Consider the following 21,198-nt stretch of genomic DNA (forward strand, 5'->3'; position numbering starts at 1 on the left):
GGTGTATAACCGAGGGATCTAATGGCGCCCCGGACCCAGCCGTAGGGGGAATGATCAACCTATCTATTGGACAGGTAGCGCGATCAAAAAGTAGATATCGGGTAATAACTATCATGGCGAGTCTTTTAGAGAATTTCCAGCGATTGTGCATGGTCGATAAAAGTAATCCGACACGATCACAGATCAGAAATATGGCACCAAAGGACCACCCGGCCGTTACAAAGAAGGATTGAACGCGCAATGACAAACAGCACTGGACCGATAAGGTGTTCCTCCTGGGACCCGTTGCTCGAGGTCTTGAGAAGAGGCGCAAGGCTCGCCAATACTAGGATCATGCTGGTGCATTCATCCCTAGATTGGAATGCACCAATCCAGCATATTTATTTTAAGAAGCTGAAAGCACGCCCTATCTATCCCAGAGCAGTCGTTTGGTTTAAGAGGAGTGTATTTCTTCGGCGCAGATAAATCTCGTTTCTTAGAATCCGTACTTGGCGTTGGCTTCCCAAGGAACGCTCAACTGCGGAAGAGATTGGTTATGATGGCCCTTCGATGGAGCCCATCGAGCGAGGCAAAGGGCTGATAGAATAAGAATGTGATTGGAAAGCTGAAGCGGGATTACTTTAAACAGAATGCGCGTCTGCGTAATAATGTCCGAGCCTGTTAACTTGGCTGGTGCCACGATATCAGTAGCCTGGTGTTTAGGGCTTCGTATTTCCTGTCAAGCTAACCGGACCGCCGAGAGCTGGATTTCTTTGGTATAGCATCTTTGGTTTATGCCTGCTATCACTCGAACAAGTACCTCCTCCTCGATGCTCCATTTCCGCATTCTTGTCTGCATCCACGAGCGTCCAAGGACGCGTTCCAGTCTGATTTCGAGTTCAACTTGTATACCGAGATAGCAATGATTGCCACTCTCCTGGTAGTAATCCATCAGAGCACCTGAACCGATTTATCTGAGGTCTAGTATAGATATCCCCGGCTGCACAAATACCCACATCTTCCCCAAGACCATAAAACCACCCAAGTAAGAACCTCTTACTTGCCTAAGTAAACAACAGACCAGAGAAATTGAAGGCGGAGAATCCATTCTTGATCGCCTAAGCTGGGTATCTAATGTACATGACATCGAACAAATTTTGAGCTCGAAGTGAAAGACCACGGGCCCCTCGGTCTCCTCAGATTTGAATGATCTTGCCGGAAGAAATGAACGAAGCAGGCAATGATCATGGTGATCATTATGCTGAGGAGCCCGGGCTTCACTTCGAGACGTCTCCACACACCTTCACCAGAACGCCAGTGAGGAGACTGGCTTCTCCTCAGACTGGCGATCGGGCTTCTTGGTGATCACCGCGGCCCCCGCGCTCACCTCGGGGACCGGTTCGGCCAGCTTCGGCTCCTCCTGCTGGCTGATCGACGTCGTGTCGGAACTGATTGCGTTCCGACGACCAATGTGGACCTGATCGACGACGGGGCCCGAGTTGTGGTATCCCACGGCGTCGATGTTCTTCACCACAGTCTCTGCCAGGCGCAGGAGACCGCCGATTCCAGCAGGGCCGATGGCCCGAGCGACGAGCGAGTTTGAACTGCCGTCGCGGCCGAGGAGATCCTCGGGACACCAATCGCTTGCACTCTCCCCGAGCTTGAGGCAAGCGTTGGTTTTGAGAACGGCATCCACGGCCGGACTCACGAGGGCGGCTTCCCACCACTGACGCTGGTGTTTCACCATGTCAGCTGGTGGGGCGCAGCAAGCTTCAATAACCTCTTTATCGCCCGGAGAGGCGGCGACAAAGAGGTCTTGAACTTCGGTGATGCGCAGGCACATCCTGCCATCACCGCTGCCCCCTGGTGTGTCTCCCAGCCACTGATGCTGTGTGGAGCGTTTCATGAAAACCTTCTTGATCTCCAGCGTGTTATTCTGACATCGAGTCAGAAGTCGCACCTGGGATCGGTGGGGCTGAACCCAGAGGTTTGAAACGACATGCTGTGCTGCTTCTTGAGTTTGGCTGTTCAGCACCATTTCATGACCCATGTTGCCATGGATAATGACCGCAGCATCCCACACATTATCAGGGAAGATGAGACACACTGAGCCTAGCCGATTGGCCGGTGCGCTCAAGGTATGCTCACCACACTCGCTAACAGTGATGATGAGGGTATCACCTGTGTTGGTCTCACAATGAAACTCGTAGCGGACATCACGAGTAGTGAATTGCTCCTCAAAGAGCCTGAGACCGTTGCAATGAACACTGAGAAGGTGATCGACATCTGAAAGCGAGGTGGTGAGCCGATTGAAGAAAGCACACGAAGGAGGCCGAACGCCACTGTGAGGCTGGAAGAGTCTCCGTATCGCATGGTAATCCCAGAACTTTCCGCGCGTCGGGTTGCACGACTGCGGAATATGAGGAACAAGCGCCAGGCCTAACTGGATTTCCAAGTTTAAAGAGCCTGGATAGCTTTTGATTGCATTCAGGAGCGGCTCCATTTGGTGAAAGAGAGTCTTTGTGTGCTCATGTGAACTGGCGGCAATCTTTTGCTGTTCCTCTGGACTGGGGATGCGAGAGCGTGGAGTTCGGTCTTCCTGATCCCTTGAATTCGACGCTTGTGCTTTCGACATGCTCCAAGGTTCTGTAATAGCTGCGTCCCAGCTAGGCGGGATGGCAGCGCCAGATCCAGCATTCCCTTTTTCCTTCGAGGAAGGGCTAGGGGTCTCTTGCTTTGTGGTAGCATGGAAGTCCAGCGATGGTGCCTCGTTCTTGGTGACTAGGTCATCTGCGACATCATCATCGAAGTCGATAAGTGGCCCGATAGGCTCATGAACAGTGACCCACGTTCGAGGCAGACCTTCGGATACCCCAGAAATGACGGATGAATCTTGCTCTTTGCCCGTGGCAGTCTCGAGTTCCTTCTCAAGTATCTTGGTCAGGAAATTCTCCGCGATGGAACCACGTGAAAATGGATTTTCAGGCGAAAAGGACCCCTCCGGAGGCTCCTCTGAGACTGGGCGAGTAATCTCGTTCTCCATGTATGGAGGTCTCGAGGCCTTTTGATTCATAGTGGAATGAAACTGTCTGGATTGCGTCTCATCTGTGGGGGCGAGAGTCTCTTTGATATCATCATCATCATCAAGGTCGATAAGCTTTCCGATGGGAACACGAGGAACGACTGAATCTTGGGATGAATTCTTGGATTCCTTGGGAACGACAAATCGTTGACGCTCCTTGCCCTTTCTCTGGGTCCGTCCTGGTTCTTTCTCGAGTGAGTCTAGCAGACTAGTCCGCACGGCCTTAGTTTTAGGCACTCTGAGCTCTAAATCGGGGAGCTGAGTCTTGGAAGCCACCGGGGAGCAACTAGGATGCTCCATAGAGCCGAAAATAGTGGACTCTGGTAGATCCAGACCGGATGGAACCTTAGGATGTTGAGGACTTTCTAGTCCAGGAGCCGATTGAGCAGTCGATCTGTAAGCTGGACGATAGCTGATATTCGGAGACTCTTCGTTACCAGTAGGCAATTTGATAACCAGACGAGGTCTGCGAGGAGAAGATGCTTCGACGGCCGGGTCGTCTTTGGTGCTCAGCAGAGTTTTATGGCCATGGGGCAATTTGGTAGTCCGATGGGGGCTTTTAGGAGAAGGCAGTACGAAAGCCGACTCATCCTTGGCATCTGGAGGTGTTTTGATAGCAGGAGACTCTTGACGGCTAGTTGTCCATTTGAGGCCAGGAGCCACCGGGCGACGGGCAGTTTGGGTATTCGAACTGGACTTTGCATGGAATCCAGGCGTGGAAGAAACGGCGGATTGGACAGCTGGTGGAGAAGAGTGTTCTTTGCTAGACACATCTTTTTTCTTGGAAATGCTTTCAACCGAAGTACCCAAAAGGGAAACTCCTCCAGGCGGAGAGAGATCAGGTTCATCATCGACGGAAAACTCGGGACCCCAACTTTGAACGTTACCAGCAGCAGTGCTTCGAGGCAAAGTATCTCTGAAGGTCATAAGCGGTGGGGCGGAGGAAGGCGTGCTGGTAGTATTATCCACTCGGCATTTGTCAAGAGGAGTAGAGATTTCTTTCTGAGGAGCCATTTTGGCTTCGGCCTTTGTAGTGATGTTCACAGACCCCGCTGAGGTGATTCCCACGTCGTCTGTCACGTCAATAAAAATACCAGTCTTTGTGTTAATTGGGTCTTCCTCTGGAACCTGACCGACTGGGCACACATTCTCGTCCTTGATGGGAGAAGAGGCGGCGGTGACGGTTCCCAGAGGGCTAGGCACAGCTGTGCCAGATGACGAGGGATCGGTAGGACCCGCGACGAGTTGAGAAGACGGACTGAATGCCTGAGTGTCGGACGGCGAGGGCTTGGGAGCCGTAGAAACACCAGAAATCGGAGCCGTTTCGGGCGTTCCCTCGATCTCATTAGGAGGATTGTCAACAGGAAGCGCTTTCCGAGTTAAAAGCAGAGGCTTAACACGGCGGCGGGCTCCAGCTGTTTGCTGGATGGCAAAGGAGCCAGACGTCTTACTATCGGAATCAGTTGGAGACTGATTTGCGGCATCCTCTTCATCAGTTCCGACGCTAGCGCTGATAGGGCTTGAAGTCTCGGGAGTCCCAGACCGTACACTTTGATTCCACTTGTTGAGCTCGCGATTTTTTTCAGTCGAGAGAAACAGAGAGGGCCGCCTGGCGTGAGGAGCCGGGGACTGCGAAGTGGAGGACGGATTGGACCAAGGGTTGGATCGGGGATTGGATGGGGGTTTGGAGGAGAAATTGGACTGAGAAAGAACCCGTGGAAGAGGCAGCGGAGTACTCTGCACCTCAGCATCAGGGTCGGGCAGGCTGAAAATAGGGATTTCAGAGTAGGCCTCGCCATTTCCAATCTCTGGGAAGGTAGAGAAAGCCTCTTCCCAGAAATGAGTGTCCTTTGATGTTTCGGGTACCATTTTTGGATCACGAAGACAGCTAGGCATGTGATACCCCCTGTGGTTTTCTTCTTTGTTGTAGTCGAAGCAGACTGGCATATGCATGCAAGAAATCTCAACGTCCATATCAGTGCTTGGTTCAACTAGCAGCCGACGAACAGCAATTGGGCCCAGGTCACCATATCTGGGCAGAGAAAAGGCACGGAGTCGTTTATCTTCGCCCATGAAAACGAAGGCTCGGTATGGCGACTCAACGAATCCCTGAAAAATCATGAGTATCTGACTTGGTTGACAGGACACAGGGTTGGTATTGTTACCATAGGCTTTTCAAGCGTTTCAAGCTTCGAGATAGCTTCATCCACATCTTCGAAGAGTAGGCCAGAAATGTTGATTTGTCCAGAGCCGCGGCCTGAGAAACGGTCGACAGCAATGCGGGTGCCAGTAGCTGCCGCTATTTCACGAACGATTCCGTGGGTATCTTTCTCAAAGTATCTGAAACTGTCACTACTGGGGGTCCAGGACTCAAAAGCGGCGTCTTGATGAGAATATTTGTCCCGATTCGAGACCCGAGGTGGAGATCGTAGGTCTCCAGAGTGGCCGGGAGGCGGCATGTTTTGTCCAATGCCAACGGTAACGAGCCGGCGAAGGCAAGGCGTCTATTCGTAGAGATCAGAACACGAACCATACGTTGCAATTTGAGGGAGTGGGGGGGGGGGGGGGGGGGGATGGGGGACTTTACTGACATCAAAGAGGTTCGGCCGTCTGTTGCTCTCGATGTATGACTCGATGAGCTTGGCGTACAGGATCTCGGACTCCCAGTCGATGATCCCCTTGATGGTGAATACCTGGGGGCTTCTTTAGCAGGGAAAACCAGACACTTTGGGAATAGGAAGCTACTTACGTGGCTTGGCTTCAGATACAGAACACGAGCGTCAGTATTGGCTGCCTGGATTTGGTCACCGAGTTCTCGGACCTAAGCCAGAATGGATCAGTACTGGTGGACGAGTTCAGATTCTCACTCCAAGGTACACACTCCAAGGTCCTCTAGAGCCCAGACCGAGGCAAGGGTCAACTTCTGGGGGGCCATCTCCAATACACAAACCTTGAGGAGAGAGAGAGAGGGGAAAGGCGCAGGTAATGCCTTCCAGCTTTGGACAACGGGGTTGTAGTTCGAAATGCGCCAATCAGCGAAGAGGCACGTGACTGGGGGTGAAACTAGCGTCTCTTAGCGCGGCTCTTCAGGTGGATCGAACCAATCGGCGTACGGGGAATAAATTCGCCGAAGTATGAGAGTACGGGAAGGCTTCAGGACCGCCGTTGAAGCACAGAACACGTGCACACGGCCGGTAAAGCACAAAAAAGCAATATGAGCAATAGTACTTGAGTAACCTGAGTGAGATGGGGGAGTTTGAATGAAAGATTGTGTGGTGGGGGAAGATGAAAGAGGTTGCGAGAGGAAGATTGGATGGGGATGTGAGAGATGCGACAACAATACGTAGGGACGCTGGAAAAGGGTTAGTGAAGAAGGCACCTGAGCAGGCAGCGACGCACGACATAAGCGTCTTCACACAAACCAGGGTTGCCACAGAAATTATTGCATACACCCGTGCGCCAAAGAGCATCCATTCAAGAAGACTCGAGCTCATGAATCACCATGCAATTTGTGGCCACGCATAAACCGAGGAAGAGAAACACCTAACTTACATAAGAAACGCGGAAATTACCTAGGTATACATTCATGATTCGGGTACCGTTCATAATAATTCTCTTCATTCATGTCAGGTTAAAATATGCAAATAGTCATGACACATCAGGTCTAACATGGGGAGCAGCTCTAGACAAATTGTTGAATCAGGACCGAATTTCTGCCCCGGTGGGTATCTGCACTTCCGAAAACGCCAGGAACCCCAGAAATCGTTGTTGATGTTGTTGTTGGGGGAGGAGGGGGTAGAATTGGATATGGAACGAGGGTGGTATGTATGAGATGCATGGAAGACGCCAAGATGGAGAATTTGTTAGATTTCCAATACACCAGGACAGGGTTGACAGCGTGGAGTACAAAGGTTGGCATAGATCGGATAGCTGGATGGGCTTAGCACGGAATTCACATGTCTCTCGAGGCTCACCGAAAGGAAGATGGGCCGGGAGAAAAGAGGCCAGATGGTAAGAGAGAAAGGAAATACCTTGTGTATCAATCTTTGGCCGTATTCTTGTTGAGTTGGATGGCCCACTTCATCTGGGCCTCGGTCTCCTTCAGCGATGCAATGGCAGCGTCGATCATTTCATTGTTGGCATGGGCCCGCTCAATTGTGCCTCGCAGCTCATCGTCTTTGATCTTCTTGTAGTCGGCATGACTGGACATCAATTTATCATGTGCGTCTTTGAGAATCGCCACCTCGCGGTTCTTCTGGTCGGCAATGACATCTAAGCGTTCCGTACAGACACTCTGTGTCTTCTGTGCATCCGCCATCGACTGGAGTTCGGTCCAGAGAGCCTTGACACGCTTGGCGAGATCCGCTCTTTCACGCTTGCTGGTACTCGCGAATACTTCATACTGCGTTTCGTGGTGCTTCGCGATCTCCTGCGACCGTGCCTGCTCGCGGTGGTGGTTTTCTCGCTCCTCCCGCATCGTGTCGTTGGTTTTGCTCGCATCTGCCTCGGCTTCCTGACGCTTGACTCGCTCATTTTGCAGCTCCACTCGCAATTCCTCCAGCTTCCGGTCTTTGCGAGTGATCGAGTTGAGGTTGGTCTCGTTGACCTGTTCGAGGTTGCGGAGACGCTCGTTGACGTTCTGGACCTGGATCTTGAGGGCTTCGTTGGAACGCTGAGTCTCCTCTGCACGGGATCGGTACAAACTGCATTCACGGGTCAGGCGGGCAATCTCCTCCTGCAGATTATGAATGACACGGCCGGATTTGCCGGTTGCAGCGGCGTGGCCGACTGCCGACCATTCGGTTGGGGCTTCGCCGTTGTTCGAATGGGGGCTGACGGATGGGTGGGACGGCTGCGATGGGGAGGTATTGGAATCTACTCGGAGATGGCGGCACCGGTCAGCATCAGGTATAGGAAACGTCACGGAACAAGACCGACCGGTTAGGCCCTCCGCGGGCATAGATCCGTCCTCGAAATAGCCGTTGAATTGGTGCATGTTGAGCTGCGTGTCCACATGGGGAAGATTGACCTGCGGCGGCTCTGCAAGGATCACAGGAATCGAGTCAGCACGAGTGAAATGAAGCTTTGCCTTGGACCCGAACCGCCGCATGACGCCCCTGGGCGCCATGGTGAAAGACGCGCGTGCAGGTTGAATTCAGAGACCGAGTAGCGGTGGGCTGGGATGGGAGCACAGGCGAGGACATCGTAGGAGTGCAGGGTGCAGCGATGGGGAGAAGGATCTGGAAGGGACCCACGCACCGCTAGTAAACCGGAGTTGTGCCAGATGAGAGGTGTTGTTTCGTGGGCGACGTCTATTCATCGCCGGGGCATCGTAGGTCGCGATCAGCGGAACATCTACGTTGACGGTGGGTCTTGCGCGCCGGCCTTGGCGACAATGGATGGATCAAAGGGACACCACGCAATGAAAACAGAAGATCGCATATACAAAAGGGCTGGGAAGGAAAAATCGAGACGGTGCGAGGTGGCGTGGTGGTTGAGGCGATGGGCGGAAAAAAAAAGAAAGGGAGATCGCGAAGCTCAGCGTTTCACCCGATCCGCTAATTATTGACTTCCGTCAGGAACGCCGCGCCACTAGACCCGGACGCTAAACGATCGGCGAACACACTCACCCCGGATGGAGGCGAATACGCGAGATCAGCTCATGGGGAGGGTAGTAAAATAGGATTCCATTACCTCCGCAACGCCTGCCCAAAAGTCACCTATGAAAGACATCAAGGGGGTATTGGATGTATATACATGAAGGTAGCCCCAATGCATGGTTTGACAGAAAAAGGCACATGTCGCGGATCCAGAACAACTCAACGCGCGCCGACGCTTTTCTCAATGCGCTAGATATAGGACGCCAGCTAGGGCTCCAAGTACGACCTTCAAAGAGTACTCGGGTACCGATGCATCGCCACTCTGCATGATCGCGGTTTCAGATGCCTGCTTGCCGTTGATGACCGCAGTGCTAGTCATGAAGGGTCCCGCAGTGAGGGCGCTGGTGACGATGGTGGACGAGGGGGTGCTGGAAGGAGTTACTGAGCCAGCGGAAGAGCCGATCAAGGGCTTGCTGGAAGTGCTAGTGGACTGAGTGGCCGTTGTCGTACCGGTAGTCGCGGTACTCGCAGTGGTCGCGGTGGTCGAAGCCGTAGTAGCAGTACCAGTCTGCGTCGCATCGGACGTCGCCTGGCTGGACTGGTTAGGCACACCGGCGCCCGCCTTTAGAAGGCCGGAGTAGTTGTGCTGGTCACCCTGAGACACCTGGAAAGCATAGCTGTCGCCTTCCTTGACATTGTCACCGGGGGTCCAGGTGAAAGTACCGTCCTTGGCCTGGTTGGTGATCGTCTCCACGTCATCTAGATCGCCAGCATTCCCTTTGCGAAGAGTGAGAGTGACCGGCTAATATTGTGTGTTAGCTGCTGTAGACATCACATTCGATGAATCGACGAATGTCCTATTTACCTGATTCGAAGCAGCCCCAGTCCATGTCAGAGTAACGGGCTTGCCGGCCTGGATATCCGTCGGCCAGCTGGTAAAAGCGAGGGGATCCGCGGCATAGCCCAGGGTAAGAAGCGAAGCCGATAAGGCGAGGACACTGGTAAAACGCATCGTTGCGATGGGATCAAAAGAGCAAACTGATTAGGTAGGCGAGATCAAAGAAAGGGCTGGATGGCGAGTTAGTTAGCAGGCCTTGTACAGAGTGTCGACGTCGAAGGGCGATAGAAGATCCAACCTTCAGGATGCCAGAGGCGCACGTCGATTCTTATCCTCGTGCAAGAAAGCCTCCAATTCCTCCCAGCCCCGCAAATAGAGCTCGAAATTGGCGAGTCGGTATTCCGATGTTGACGCTAAAGCGCGTCGCAGAATGTCGCATTCCGGGCACTACTTAAGCATCAACTTCGATCTTGCCCAACCAAATATGTCCCCCAGAATGTTTGGGGAATGTCGTCGAGTCAGCACGCGAAATTCTTGGCAGGAGTCTATCATGCTGAGCGGTTATCTCGCAATGTCTGGAAGGAAAGAGAGCTTGCTGTTGCATGGATGAGTGGTGAATGGGCAGCGACCGCCTCGTCCGTGTCCAATGGGTTCTTTAAAGCTCCGGCAAGTAAAGACTCCTTTGAGTTTCCCAACTCCTGATCGGAGGCACAGACACTCGCAGAGGCCAATCGAATGCATAGCTTGCTGGAACATCCAGGAATGCCATCCCTTCCCAAAGTGGTTCGTCCAAAATCAAGGCATAGGGCTGGGAACTGGTGGTGAGTGCCATCCATAAGGCGTAGGAAGCATGTGTATAGACATTTCTCAAGTAGGCCTTGATTCTGAACCCCATACCAAGGGGTAGTGAGGGCGTTCTTGTCGGTCCTATCCCCATCCAAGCCGGGGCGGGCATCGTTTAGTCGATCATATATCTGCAAGGGCGGCTGCAAGTCAATTTTGACGGCCACTGGCAGCCGACATGGACATAAGTTTTCGGGTTGGACATAAAAGTAGGGAACTTCAGACGCACTGAAGGGCGCAGACTATTTAAGCTCGAAGCATGTACGTAGCAAGGAAACCAATCGTGTCACACTGGCCGCTATACCAGAAAGAGTTGAATATGTATAGGTAGAGAACTCGTTTTTCGTGGCTAAACATACTGAAATATTGGCATCGAACTCTGACACACCAAACACGGCTGATGGTTTATATGCAGATGAAAGGAATGGAAGAGAAATTAGCCCGAGAACTCCCACAATCCGCGCAAGAACGAGCCGGACCCTGAGTCCACACCGCCGTCGTCTTCTAGCAAACGATTCGTGAAGATCCGCTTGGGGATGTGGTATTCCACAACCGGTGTCTTCTTCAATGGCCGTTCTCCCGTTCCAAGTTCTGACTGTACCATGCCTTGGTATGTATGGTCGAGGAAGTCCTCTAGGTTATAAGCCTGCTTCGTGAACTGCTCAGAGATAATGCGGGCAATAGCTGCCACGTTGGGATGATAGTGGGACTGAAGTGTCTCAATCTCCCATAGACTGCTCTCAATGGCGTTCGTGAGGGTGGGGTTTGGTTCATTGGGGTCGAAGGGGTCATCCATGCCGTGCGCCTCGATTTCTGCCTTCTCGTCCTCATCGCGAATGACACGGTGCATCATAAATGCGCAGGTCGGGTGGCTCTTGAAAAGATTGTACATGAAAGGAACGATGACCACAATGGCGGAGGGAGGTGCGTTGAGTGCAAGGCGGGAGAGACGCTTAAGGAAGCTGGCAACCAGGGCAGCCGGAAGATGAGTGGAGGCAAGGAAGGTGTTGAGCAGTCGGAAGAACCGTGACCGGTGCTTCGAGTGTAGTAGGTCGGCGTCTAGGAGCGAGTAGAGTTTGGTGTAGAATTGGGGGTAGTCCAGGTTCTTCTCCTGGATGAGATAGAAGAGACCGGAAAGAGCGAGCAGAGATGTGGCGCCGCCAACATCGTATGAATCTGTCAGGAAGTCCATGAGGAGTTCTGGTCGGCTGAACCACGGCTCGATATTGTGCACCATGATTCGCAGAAGAGACTTCCGCTGCGATTGCGACAGGTTATTCCGAAGAATGGCCAGCCACGCTTCTTGTGCTCGCTTCTTGTGCGCGTTCACGGAGGTCATTCGCTTATTTTTGGTCCCGGGGTCTGCGAAGAAGTTCTCGAACTCGTGGTCGGCGTCAGGCACTTCGTCACAGGCGGAGAGGATGGAGATGAGGCTTTCGAGGACATCAGAGCTTCGGCGGGCATCTGCGTACTCACTGATTTTATAAGCGACAACGAAAGCAATGGCAGACGAGAAACAGAGCCACTCACGATATCTGGACGAAGGTGTGGAATCGCACATCTTCATACTCCTTCACAAACTTGGTAACAAACTCGGACTGCAAATCCTGCCCGTCCCGGGCCTCAATAACAGCCTCGAAAATTTCCCTGAACAGCGTAGACCAAACACTATGTTCTGCCCCCGAAATATGTCTGAGGCGTTCTTTGACAAGGCGCATGCCCAGCGTCAGGGCAGTAACCTAACCGGCGTATTAGCAGAAATTCCAATCTGGAACCTACACAAGGGCCACCCACCTGTGAGCTTGTATCAGCCTGGCGCATAATGTTTGTGAGCGCCTGCTGGTATTCTAGACACCGCTCCTTGAGCCAGGCCACGATAATCTTCTCATTCTCAGCTGCACGACTCGACTCGGTCAAGTTTCCGCCTGCGATCAGCCGGCTGAAAACACGGCACAGGGAGACTGCCACCGCCAGCTCTGGTTTCTTGGCCGACCCCTCGACATTGAGCATCGAGATCAGCGTGGCAATATTGTTGTAGTGCTTGCGCGACTCCGCAATCTGGCTCTCCAGTTCTTGAATAGTAGACAAGGTCTCGGCAAAACCGTCTTCCTCTGCAACGGCACGGCGCTTGGAAGGAGCGCCGGCATTTTTGCTACTCTTGCGCTTCTTAGAGCTCGCCTCCATAGCGGAAGGCATTTCTGGCAAGCACAATCGCAGTCCGCTGGCGTAATGTCGGCTCTCACTCTGGCTACTTTTTTCCGCGATGGTTTTTTGGAGTTCGGGAGCAGGTTCTTCCGATACTCGGCACTAATCCCCGAAGCGGCTAGTGTGTGCAAGCCCGTCCTACCCGTCCCGACCTCAAACCTCCTCTCCGTTCACCCACCCTGTTCAAGATCTGTATCATCTGCAACAATGGCTTCGCGTCTCGCTAAGAGCGCCATTGGTACGCCCCATCTCGATCCCGACTGTCCGCCCCGATTGATTCGGTTACTGACAATGCTGTAGGCGCAACCCGGCTCCGGCCGACCCTCCCCATCCGCGCTCCTGCCGTCCCTGCCCTGACCTCGATCCGCGCGGCCTCCAACGTCCCCGCCGAGGACCCCCAGAAGAAGGCTCAGTCGATCCTCGATGCTGTCCCCGGTAACTCGCTGGTCTCCAAGACCGCCGTGCTCTCCGCCGCCGCCGGTCTGTCCATCGCCGCCATCAGCAACGAGCTCTACGTGATGAACGAGGAGACCGTCGCCGCCTTCTGTCTGCTCTCCGTCTTCACCGCTGTGGGCAAGTATGGTGGCCCTGCTTACCGCGAGTGGGCTGAGGGCCAGGTCCAGAAGCACAAGGACATCCTCAACGCTGCTCGTGCCGACCACACCAACGCCGTCCAGCAGCGCATTGACAACGTCAAGGAGATGTCCGGTGTTGTTGAGGTTACCAAGCAGCTTTTTGCTGTCTCTAAGGTAAGATTCGCGTAGCACCGGAAAGCACATTGGGAGGGGTGTGGTGAATCTGACGTACTGTCTTTTCCAGGAAACCGCCCAGCTTGAGTCTCAGGCCTACGAGCTCGAGCAGCGCACCGCCCTGGCTACCGAGGCTAAGCAGGTCCTTGAATCGTGGGTTCGCTACGAGGGTCAGGTTAAGCAGCGCCAGCAGCGTGAGCTTGCCGAGTCCATCATCGGCAAGATTCAGAAGGAGCTTGAGAACCCCAAGGTTCTGCAGCAGATCCTTCAGCAGAGTGTTTCCGACGTTGAGCGTGAGTGCCCTCTTGCTACATCCTGCTTGTATTTGCACCGGCTGATTTTCTTGTCAACAGGCATCATGTCTTCCAAGGCCCAGTAAATGGACGACGGTGGCTCCGCCGGCAGTTGCCATTGTGTACAAAACTATAGGGGCTATTTGCATCTGCTGAGTTAGAATTGCAATACCATTTCCGTCTGTCTGCTATACTTCTGATTACATGCAGCTGCATCCATAAGGTTTTGCAGGCCAGCTTAATTTCTGGTGTCGACTGTCGTAGTGCGGCTTTAGTGTCCGTCGAGGTAAAGTTGTATTATGAGGTCTCTAATGCTCTTTACAACTCATCATACTTCCACCATTTCCATCGCAATTACCTAGGTATGTCCACATATATGTCAACATTCACCACGGTGGTTTTGTTGCCATGGTGGAACTGTGGCCACGCTAAAGACGCAGGGACCAGAAGGCCACATGGTGGGACACATACATCTATGTAGTCGATCAGAAGTATAGATATTTTTATTTTCACCCAGCAGTAGCACAGTGGCACCCCCATTCCTCCGCCGGATCCCCCAGTCGATGTTTCATTCCTTCGCATCTAGTTGTTTCATTGGCGTGCAGCCAGCCGTCTTCATGTGGCTTAGCCGCCGGCCAGGACCAATGGACCCCGGCATCTTCACCTGCGGTTGGCTCGCAACACAGCCCCGGCTCGCCTGATTTCTATTCTTACGCGATGCTCGGTGTCTTTGTTTATTACCTCCACACAGAAATCGAACCATAAGCCACTGCTTGCTTTCTAATTCCCCTTGTTCCTTCTGACCATCATTTGCCGGCGTTTCCATCCTCGCCGACGCACTCCACAGCCCAGCGCACATCGCGGCGTCGTATATCAGTTACCTCAAGATGCTATCGCTCCGCGAAATCCTCCATAAGCGTGAGTATTACGCCAACGACGAGTCTCCATCCCGAGCCGCCGTCGCACCACTTTCTCCGACGTCTCCGCCGCCTCCCGAGATCACCTTCTCACGCACCGACACTTTCGGCCACGAGGTCACCACACCATCAGCGGATCTAGACGGCTACGACGATCCGCCGCCGCGCAGCTTAGATTCCGATCGACCCTCATCCACCTCGACGCGCCGAAGCTTCCAGCTCTTCCGCCGCTCCTCCAGATCCGGCTCTGTTTCCAGTCCTTCTCCGCCCCAACCCCGCCGCGAGCGCCGTCTGTCACACCTACTGCATCTCGATCACCGTCGCAGTCGCAGTAACTCGCGCGACTCCTCGGCGAATATCCCCGCGGACCTGCCGCAGATTCTGGACGAGCAGGGCGGTGATAAGCAGGAGCGCGAGGCGCAATGGGAGAAACGCGCGACAGTGCTCGTGCAGCATAATGCGCAGATTGGATCCCCGGGTCTGTCTTCTCCGCTACAGCCAGAAGCGGATTGGTCCCTACACGTGGAGCAGGAGCCTCGGTCGAGGAGCTCGAGTCATAGTCGGGTCGGCGATCTGCGGGAAGATGTAGGTGAGCCGGTTGTTGAAACTGAGTACATGTCGCTGATCGTGGTTGCTGTAGACAAATATTCAGGAAGCTATCCGGCTACATGAGTCAGGCGGTATGTGCAGATTCTGGGTCTACCAGATACTTGGACAGTGGCTGATTCGCTCCCATATAGATCTAGAACGGTCAACCAAGCTGTTTGGCCGGCTGGCTGATCCTAATGGCGCAAATAATCCACTGAGTCAAGTCCTTTATGGTCTGGCCCTCCGGTATGAAGCCATATCCCCGATGGAATTATTCGACTTGACATTGACATGGTGCTAGTCACGGCTGGGGCTGTATCAAAGACGAGAGCCAAGCTGTACACTACTTGTCGGCAGCGGCATCGAACTCCGCCGCCGTCGAATCCGAGGCATTAAAAGCAGGAATAAAGAAAGGTGGCGCTGCAAAGGGAGAACTTGTGCTTGCTATTTTCGAACTCGCAAACTGCTTCCGCAACGGATGGGGTGTTAGCAAAGACCCTGCCGCTGCGAGGCAATATTATGAGACCGCTGCAAACCTGGGCGATACCGATGCCATGAATGAGGTGGCTTGGTGTTATCTTGAGGGCTTCGGAGGGAAGAAGGATAAGGTGAGAGGCTTTCATACGGGTTGGCTGAATCTGTACTGACTCTTGCATGGGATAGTTCAAAGCGGCAAAATATTACCGACTTGCCGAGGAGGCTGGCTGTCCTACGGTTGGTAATTCATGGTAGGTAGTCGAGAATCTATATTTTCAGGTGGGCGTGCCGCTAATGAAACACTGCCAGGATCTGGAAGGATAAATACAATCCGCAATGACGGCCTATCCTGTCTGTTCATTTCGCTCCCGCTATGATTCACGAGATTTAGCCTCGATCTTTCACTTTCATATCAACCGACACTGGTCGATGTTGATTTTTTCTTGAATATATCACATTTTGCATATCACATAACGCATGCTGTCTGTCAGACCAGGGTTTGCTTAATAGCGAATATGCGTTGGGATTTTCTTCAGGGGTATCTTTCTATAATTTGTATCGCTCAGGAGGCATATTCCCGCTGCCCTGCCTTGAAGAGGAAATGTAAGTTGACTTTACGGGGTATCCATTTCCACGACTGAGAGATCGGGGAAAGGTATATTCAACCTAGGTGGGTGTACGCCACTCAAATAGACAACTTCCTGGATTGAGGGTTTAACATTTTGGGCAATCTCCCACTAAATCCCTAGGATGTAGTCTGGAATGGCGATAGTCCTGGTTGACGCATGGGCCATACACCTGGGTAGTCTTCGGCCCGGATATCGGGGTTGTTTACCTGTCTTGCCGCATTGCCGGCGTTGGTATGCACTTCCCACATTCCACTCCGCGATCGCACCCACATGAGCTAACACCAGACTGGTCAGCAAAAAAAAACTTATATCTCAAGAGTTTCGGATTCTGCCAGTCTGCTGACATGTCAACAGATGGAGGGAGTTCGGTCACACAGCCAGTTGCAAGGCAATACCTAATCTCAGATGCAATTGTCTGCGCAGACCAGGGAATGCTCGACCTGATCCTTGCGCCACAGCAGATGGATCAAGCATCCCTTGCCCTTTAATGGTGGAAGACAGGATGTTTGCCCTTTGTATCACGTTGACCCTGCTGTGCGTCGCGGGACTGAGTGCAACCACTGCACCCGTCGTCGACTTGTCGTACGCGAGATATCAAGGTATTAGAAACGACACGCTTGGGTATGAAGTCATATGCTCCTGGGAACACACTACCTACCACCTGTCAATTTATTAAGCCACCAGTCCTGACCCATCGCACTAGGATCGTGAAGTACTACGGTCTTCCTTATGCCGCGCCACCGACAGGAGAGTTGCGATGGCGAGCACCAGTCGACATCGAACACCACATCCAGCCCCCACCACAGGAAAGCTTGGCCATCAACGCCTCGAGCCCAGGACCCAGTTGTGTGCAGGGCAATCCAGCGTGGACAGAGGAATTAGCGGATGTTATCACGTCTGCAACGGGGGGAGCTCCGATCTCCGACCCGACCACACCAGAGAACGAGGACTGTCTACACCTGGACATTATTGTTCCCCAAAATCCGGCCAGCCGCAAACTACCCGTTATTGTTCAGATCCACGGGGGAGGTAGGTGGTCAGAAGCTACCTGTCCAGAGCGCACATAGGCTAACCAAGACTCCCGGACAGGGTATGTGACGGGGAACTCTCTCAATGAAGATGGTAGCCAATTTGTGTCCTATGCCAACGGAAGTGTGGTCTGGGTTCAGATACAGTATCGGCTTGGGGTCTCTGGGTTCCTGGGGTCACAGGATGTGCTTCAAGATGGTGTTGCAAATGCTGGTCTCCTTGACCAACGTGCCGCCCTGAACTGGGTACAGCGCAATATTCACGCCTTTGGTGGAGACCCGAGTCAGGTTACGATCTGGGGACCTAGTGCGGGAGGTGGATCTGTGACGTCTCAGCTCATTTTGCATGGTGGCAGTGACAAGCCACCCTTTCATGCTGCCATTGTCGGTAAGAGTGATTCCAATGCCCAGGAGGAAGGTCTGCGCTAATGAAGATGCCCTAGAATACCCCTGGTGGCAGCCCGTGCACACCGATGACACCCTAGAAACACAGTATGAACTGCTGCTACTGACGAGCAACTGTTCGAATTTGGCCTGTCTACGGAATCTTTCGGATGATGATTTGATGTCAGCTTCGAAAACTGTCTACGAGACAGGATACCAAAAGGGCTATTACGGCTATGGAGACTACTATTTCGGTCCCTTTGTTGATGGCGAGATCATCCGCGATCTACCTTCACGCGAGTTCGCGAATCAACATTTCAGTCAAGTGCCTCTGCTTATTGACCATGATGCTCAAGAAGGTTAGCCCAGCACATAGTTCCTGACTGGTGTTCTCTAGAATTTTCACGTATTGTTTCTATGCATCATTTGCTGACAACTGGGAAATCGTCATAGGATGGATGTTTACAAACTTCTCACTCTCACATGAAAGAGAAGTGCAACCAGACCTCGAGAAGATATGGCCCGCAGCCAATCAATCCTTCTTCGACCAAATCCTCCAAAAACACTATCCTATAACCCAATTCAAGGGCACATTCTGGGACGACACTTTCTACACCGAAGTTGCCAATTTCATCCCCATACTAACAAACAACTCTATATTCTACCAAAGAGCCGACATCTTCGCCGATTTTGCAATCAATTGTCCCACCTTCTACGTCGCCCACGCAGCCAGCACTGCGGAGCTACCCGTGTACAAAATGCGTTTTGCGGCAGGCCTGGAAGTCCATGGGGCTACCGTTGAATATCTCCTCTACCCCGCGGAAGCCACCGGCAATGCCACTCTTGCTGACGCCATGAAAGACTACTTCCTCTCCTTTGCCTTGGCACACGACCCTAATGCGTTGAGTTCACAATCCTTACCGACGTGGCCGCGGTACTCAGACCCCGAGGATGGGAGGCACCGCGTTCTGGAAGTTGATGCCGACTCCATCCATGCCGTTCAAGACCGAGATGCCTCGGCCCGATGCAAATTTTTCCACGAGCAGTCGGGTATAGTCCGGAACTAGATCGTTGGTTTGATTGAAAATTTCGATCTGGACTACATCATCCTGCTTGTTATACTCCCTTCAGAACGTCGAGGATGTTCACACGCACGTCTTGTCCATGCTTACTATAGGATCTGTCCGCGATGTCGCTGGCCCATCATCACTGTACATATATTCGAATACCACAGGCGCGAATTTAGACGCCTCTGCTAGACAGGCAAAGCGAAATGGGATTTCAATGACCAGCATCTCCATTTCTCCACTCCGCTCGGCTCGAGCACCTCGCAAGTTGGCAGGGCCCCGTCGACCCCTATAACCCCAATCAGCTGCAATTCCAGATTCTACGTTGGCCTCGGAAACAGAGTGACTGGAGAATTCCTCATTAAATCGATAAAAACGATTTCAAAAGAGCGTCAAGAAGATAAAAAGTAAAAGGTGAAAGGTAAAAGGTAAAGTTCCACCAACTCAAAGTCCCCGGGTATTATTGTACCACCGAAAAGCAAGCCCTAAAAATCCGATGTCTCATAGCAAAATTTCCATCCAGGCTCGACTTCCAAGCCCATTACAGTCCCATCTATCCGTTTAGCAAAGGTAGGTATCATAGCAAGCATGAAAAACAAAGAAACTCGACGCGCCAGGAGACCGGCTCGAACGCAGAACACATATCCCTCGCCGAGATACACACACCCCATCCGAGCCGCTGCCGGGCCTCTTCTCGACATCTCTTTTTTTCTCTCCACTCTACTCGACTCGTTGCTCACGCCCACTTTCCGAGCAGAGCCATCAGACCCGTGCCGAACAGGAGCGAGAGCACCATGAAGGTGAGCCGCTTGTTGTCCTGCGTGCGGTGCGGATCGAACAAGAAGTCGCGAGCGAGCAGCTCCACGAGGCCGGTGTAGATCAGGATACCCGCGGAAATCGAGTCCAGCACGCCCGAGACGACGTTCGCCGTGAACGAGGCCGGGTTGTAGGTGGTGCGCACGCCGAGGCCGATGGCCACGGAGATGGGGGTGGTCAGGCCGTAGGCGGCGCACAGCAACCAGGGCAGCCAGCTGCCCTTCTTGAAGGGGATGGAGGACATACGGGCGCCGATACCGAGGCCCTCGAAGGACTGGTGGAAGACCAGGACCGGGTAGAGGGTGGCGAACTCGGAGCCGGTGACGCCGAGGTTGAGCCCGATGATGACGGAGTGGAAGACGACGCCGAACTCGAGGATCAGGAAGGCGGCGATCTGCTGCTGGAACGACTGCTCGACCTGGGTATCGTCGATTTGCTCTTCGAGTTCCTTGGCTTGCTTGTCGTGCGAGCGTGGGCGCGAGTGGCGCGAGTTCACTTGCTGCACTTCGACTCCCGACGCCATGATGGGCTCGGGGTCTTCGCGGCAGACGCCGTATTTGACTTCCACCCAGCGCTCGGCGCCGAAGTCGAGGAGGAAGATGAGCATCAGCGAGGTCAGCACGATTGCTGGGCACCAGGAGTAGTCGGCCCAGTGGCCGGTCATGCCGACGCAGCTGTCGCCGCCGATTTCGCTGTACGCGGGATCGAGGAGATGGATAAAGGCCGTGGCGACGATGACACCCGCACCGAAGTACTTCGCGAACAGATAGACGTATAGTGGGATGCGCAGGCGCGGTGCCCGCTGGGCAACGACGGGGAAGAAGGTCGCGGCGGAGGACACCACCAAGATGACAAAGATGGCAGAGATACGAGCTCCCAGACGGCCATCGTAGTCGTTGCCATCGGAATTGAGGTAGCAGACAATTTGGGCCGGGTCGGCCTGGTCCAAGTCGACGTTATGCGGATCGAAGGACATGGTGGGTGCGAGTTATAGAAGGAGGATGCGCAGGAACCCAGAATGGGAAACAGGGACAAGAGACCAGAGAGAAGACAAAATAAGCACGACCGATCGAAACAGGACAGGATTGTCGCAGACGTTTTATAAACGCCGCGCCCGTGGAGAAAGAAAACTCTGGCGTTCGGTGCCTCCGTTGCGACGAGGACCTTGGGAGTTGGAAAGCCTCAACCACGAGTTTTGGCCCCCTCATCAGATGTTCCGGTCACATCAAGGTGGCCAGCCCAGGGTGTGAGATGTATACTATGGATCTTGATGTTGCCACTATTTGAAACAGACTGCTAGAAATGTCTGGCAGTGGTGGTTGTGGTGATGTTGAGGGCGACACCGTGCCCTAAATGGATGCCGGTCATTCCGTGCCGCGATGTATAGCACACCAGCAAAGATTCTGCACACCAGCAAAGATTCTGGACCCCAGCAGGACACACGATGGATACATGTCCTGGAGTCCTTGTCCAAGCTTGCAGCCGCCGGGTTGACAGTGGGCCATAATGCGTGGCGAGTGATTGGGCGTTGGCCGATGTGATTTACCCCCAAGGTCCTTCGGCTAGTGACTACAACGTGGAAGGAACCGTAGGCGCACTGGATCGAGATTTTTCTCCGAGACTCTAACGGGAAATAACCCAGAGACTAGAAAAGAGAGACCCGCTCACGGAGATGTCAAATTAAGAGTTCCTGGTCACATACG

General features: G+C 53.3%; 8 protein-coding genes across 8 annotated transcripts; 3 read left to right on the forward strand and 5 right to left on the reverse strand.

The window, feature by feature from the left end:
• Positions 1 to 1,282: 1,282 nt before the first annotated feature.
• N7459_002253 (uncharacterized protein) lies at positions 1,283 to 5,996 on the reverse strand (the record flags this gene model as incomplete). Its single annotated transcript, XM_056941438.1, has 5 exons — positions 1,283 to 5,170; positions 5,227 to 5,565; positions 5,653 to 5,754; positions 5,811 to 5,882; positions 5,943 to 5,996. The coding sequence occupies 5 exons, from the start codon at positions 5,994 to 5,996 to the stop codon at positions 1,283 to 1,285; spliced, it is 4,455 nt and encodes a 1,484-aa protein (XP_056803293.1).
• A 1,104-nt stretch (positions 5,997 to 7,100) lies between these two features.
• Positions 7,101 to 8,189, reverse strand: N7459_002254 (uncharacterized protein; the record flags this gene model as incomplete). The annotated part of the gene is made up of 1 exon (XM_056941439.1): positions 7,101 to 8,189. The coding sequence occupies one exon, from the start codon at positions 8,187 to 8,189 to the stop codon at positions 7,101 to 7,103; it is 1,089 nt and encodes a 362-aa protein (XP_056803294.1).
• A 713-nt stretch (positions 8,190 to 8,902) lies between these two features.
• Positions 8,903 to 9,673, reverse strand: N7459_002255 (GPI anchored serine-threonine rich family protein; the record flags this gene model as incomplete). Its single annotated transcript, XM_056941440.1, has 2 exons — positions 8,903 to 9,463; positions 9,527 to 9,673. The coding sequence occupies 2 exons, from the start codon at positions 9,671 to 9,673 to the stop codon at positions 8,903 to 8,905; spliced, it is 708 nt and encodes a 235-aa protein (XP_056803295.1).
• Positions 9,674 to 10,778: 1,105 nt separating this feature from the next.
• noc4 (ribosome biosynthesis protein NOC4) lies at positions 10,779 to 12,538 on the reverse strand (the record flags this gene model as incomplete). Its single annotated transcript, XM_056941441.1, has 3 exons — positions 10,779 to 11,817; positions 11,873 to 12,081; positions 12,137 to 12,538. 3 exons carry the CDS (start codon positions 12,536 to 12,538, stop codon positions 10,779 to 10,781), a joined length of 1,650 nt encoding a protein of 549 aa, XP_056803296.1.
• Positions 12,539 to 12,754: 216 nt separating this feature from the next.
• On the forward strand, positions 12,755 to 13,675 carry atp4 (F1F0 ATP synthase subunit 4; the record flags this gene model as incomplete). Its single annotated transcript, XM_056941442.1, has 4 exons — positions 12,755 to 12,785; positions 12,848 to 13,296; positions 13,367 to 13,589; positions 13,650 to 13,675. 4 exons carry the CDS (start codon positions 12,755 to 12,757, stop codon positions 13,673 to 13,675), a joined length of 729 nt encoding a protein of 242 aa, XP_056803297.1.
• An 801-nt stretch (positions 13,676 to 14,476) lies between these two features.
• N7459_002258 (tetratricopeptide repeat protein) lies at positions 14,477 to 15,911 on the forward strand (the record flags this gene model as incomplete). The annotated part of the gene is made up of 6 exons (XM_056941443.1): positions 14,477 to 15,091; positions 15,147 to 15,186; positions 15,247 to 15,340; positions 15,396 to 15,702; positions 15,758 to 15,822; positions 15,881 to 15,911. The coding sequence occupies 6 exons, from the start codon at positions 14,477 to 14,479 to the stop codon at positions 15,909 to 15,911; spliced, it is 1,152 nt and encodes a 383-aa protein (XP_056803298.1).
• A 776-nt stretch (positions 15,912 to 16,687) lies between these two features.
• N7459_002259 (carboxylesterase type B) lies at positions 16,688 to 18,679 on the forward strand (the record flags this gene model as incomplete). Its single annotated transcript, XM_056941444.1, has 5 exons — positions 16,688 to 16,821; positions 16,904 to 17,229; positions 17,290 to 17,616; positions 17,672 to 17,971; positions 18,066 to 18,679. 5 exons carry the CDS (start codon positions 16,688 to 16,690, stop codon positions 18,677 to 18,679), a joined length of 1,701 nt encoding a protein of 566 aa, XP_056803299.1.
• A 736-nt stretch (positions 18,680 to 19,415) lies between these two features.
• On the reverse strand, positions 19,416 to 20,471 carry zrfA (high-affinity Zn(2+) transporter ZRT1; the record flags this gene model as incomplete). The annotated part of the gene is made up of 1 exon (XM_056941445.1): positions 19,416 to 20,471. One exon carries the CDS (start codon positions 20,469 to 20,471, stop codon positions 19,416 to 19,418), a length of 1,056 nt encoding a protein of 351 aa, XP_056803300.1.
• Between the last annotated feature and the right edge of the window lie 727 nt (positions 20,472 to 21,198).

Source organism: Penicillium hispanicum, assembly GCF_028827665.1.
Source record: "Penicillium hispanicum strain IBT 35686 chromosome Unknown utg000002l_segment0_segment0, whole genome shotgun sequence".
In the NCBI taxonomy this organism is placed as follows: Eukaryota; Fungi; Ascomycota; class Eurotiomycetes; order Eurotiales; family Aspergillaceae; genus Penicillium; species Penicillium hispanicum.